The sequence below is a fragment of the Charadrius vociferus genome, unplaced genomic scaffold (genome assembly GCF_000708025.1).
Source record: "Charadrius vociferus isolate BGI_N301 unplaced genomic scaffold, ASM70802v2 scaffold229, whole genome shotgun sequence".
Lineage (NCBI taxonomy): Eukaryota > Metazoa > Chordata > Aves > Charadriiformes > Charadriidae > Charadrius > Charadrius vociferus.
Window position 1 is genome coordinate 20,911 of NW_009649926.1, and position 2,668 is coordinate 23,578.

The 2,668-nt window shown below is 61.7% G+C and overlaps 1 protein-coding gene across 1 annotated transcript in view; it reads right to left on the reverse strand.

Annotated features, from left to right (window-relative positions):
- SBK3 (SH3 domain binding kinase family, member 3) overlaps window positions 1-288 on the reverse strand; it is a 1,592-nt gene extending 1,304 nt beyond the window's left edge. Inside the window, exon 1 of the mRNA XM_009891117.1 lies at window positions 117-288. Within this exon, the coding sequence (XP_009889419.1) occupies window positions 117-288 (172 nt within the window). The remainder of the gene's footprint in view (window positions 1-116) is intronic.
- Window positions 289-2,668: the final 2,380 nt, after the last annotated feature.

Genomic DNA, 2,668 nt, shown 5'->3' on the forward strand with positions numbered 1-2,668 from the left:
AGGTTTGGCTTGGGGGCACGGGGGTAGGGCTGTGCACACCCGAGCACATCAGGGGAGCAGGGTCCCCTAGCCAGCAGTAGGGTCGCCCTCCCCACCGTCTCCCCAGCACCCCTTACCACCATCCCGGGGCTCCGTCAGCACCACGCGGCCATAGGTCCCGCTGCCCAGCTCCTCCAGTACGGCGTAATGCTCCTCCAACTCCCGCTGTGGCACCTCCCGGCCCGTCTGCACCATCAGCCGCTCCAGGAACTCCTCATTGTCCTCCCCGTCCTCATCTGACTCCTCCATGGGTCCTGGGGAGAGCCAAGACCCCTGCGTTGCTGCACAGCCCCATCGGCCCTGGCCCCTTCAATGGGGAGACGGTGGCAGCGCTGGACTCATGGCCTCAGGGCAAACGGCCGGGACAGCCCAGTGCAGCCCAGTCCACCCTGGTCTAGTCCAGTTTAGCCCAGCTCAGCCTAGTGGAGCCCAGACCAACCTGCTCTGAAGAATCCCAGTCTAGTCCAGTTCAATTCAGTCCAGTCCAACGCAGCTAAACCCAATCCAGTCTATCCCTGCCCAGTCTAGTGAAGCCCAGAGAAGCCTGGTCCCATTTTCTCCAGTTCAACCCAACCCATTCTAGGTCAGTCCAGTCCAGCCCAATCCAGCACAGTCAAGCCCAGCACATCCCAGCTCAACCCAGTACAGACCAGTCCCACCCCAGGGGCTTTCCCCACAGTGTCCCTGGGTGGAATCAAGCCCTGCCTGGGATCAAGCTCTGCCCCTCTGCCCCAGGTGCTGTGTAGACATGGGGGTCCTGGCTGATGGGAAGGTGCACCCCCATGCCAAGAGGTGATGGGGACCGAAAAACGCCACTGTCCAATGGGGCTGAGCATCCCTGATGGGAGCCGGTGGGGTCCGGGACACTCTCTCCGTTGATCCCCCATGTCCTCATGTATGAGGGACTGTCAGCCCCCCATCATACCCTGGAGGAGAGGCAGTAAGCCCTATAACATCCCAGAGAAGGGATGGGAAGCTCCACATCATACCCCACATCACCCCACCGCAGCAGTCAGGGCTCCCTCTGTCCACCCTACATCCCTCCCATTGCAAGAAGTCAGGGATCCCCACATCCCCCCATCACAGCGAGTCAGGTATGACTCCCTGCTCCTCCATCCCCAGCCCTGAAGCAGGACCCCTGACCCTTCTCCCATCCCACCACCTGCAGCCACCTGTGCCAGCACAGCCACAGTGAGATCTCCACCACCACCAGCTCCTCCAGGTGGGCGGGACTGGGACAACCAGCCTGGCCCCACACACACGCACACCCGCTGCCGTGGGGCTGAGCCAAGAGGGCCATGCAAGCAAGCCAGAAGCAGAAGGCAGGGTCGAGTGTCCCTCGGGGTTGCATGGGGACAGCCAAGCAGCCCAGGAGTAGTGCGTGCCTCACCTGCGTCCCCCACCGTGTGTCCCAGCAGGGTCGGGTGCTCCCAGGGCACGGCTGGGTGCCCCCAGCCCCACGGCTGCCCCCGGCACTGGGAGCTGTGACTCAGACTTTCCTGCCCGCTCCCATGCCACCGGCCCGCGCTAATCTCTGCCGCTCGCGCGCAGGGAACATGTGTCAGCCCCAACGCGTGCCGAGGGCCAAAGATAGGCAGGAGGCAGGACAGGCAGGGCATTTCATGGGGGGACAGACGGACAGGATGGAGCTGGGGACAGGGGGCTGAGCCATGTTGTGCCCGGTGGGCTCAGTGCACCCAGTGCAGGGTGGTGAAGCGGAGCGCAGGCCTCTCGGCTGTCCCTCAGTGTGCTGCTCTGCACTGTCTGTCTGTCTGTCTGTCCATGTGCTGCTTGTCCACTCAGAGCCAGGGCCTCTCCCCAGCACCACACTCTGTCCATCCATTCCAGCAAGCTGTCCTCCGCACTGTCTGTCTGTCTGTCCATCCATCCATCCATCCATCCGTCCATCCATCCATCCATCCACTGCACACAGCACTTGGTCCATCTGTCCCCACATGCCTTGCTGCTTATCTTCGCTGTCCCTGCCTGTGCTGTCTGTGTGTCCCCACATGCCGTGCATCATTCGCTCTGTCTGTCCATGTCCATAGTCCTCTGTGACACCGGTCCCATGCCACCTCTGTTTGTCCCCCTGTGCAATGTTCCATCCTGGCCATCTGTCCTTCCTCACAGTGCTGCCTCTCCATCAGACCAATATGCTCTGCTCCACCAAGCCATGCTCCTTGACATCTGTCTGTCCCCAAGTACAAATCCACGCCTGCCCCCCACGACCAACCCATCCTCTCTGTCTGTCCCCATGCGATGCCATCACAATGTCATCCCACAACGCAACCCTAACCATGTCATGTCACAGCCCAGCAATGCCACGACACAACCAAGCAATGCCATGACACAGCTCAGTCATGCCACGACACCGCCTGGTCATGCCAAGCCACAGCCCAGCAATGCCATGACACAGTTCAGCCATGTCACGACACAGCCCGGTCATGCCATGACACAGTCCAGCAATGCCACGACATAGCCTGGTCATGCCCCAACACAGCCCAGCCACGCCATGACAGAGCTCAGCCATGCCATGACGCAGCCCAGCAATGCCATGACACAGCTCAGTCATACCATAACCACACGCCACCCACCCCCCCCCCTCCCTATTGCACTAGCCCGACAGGCC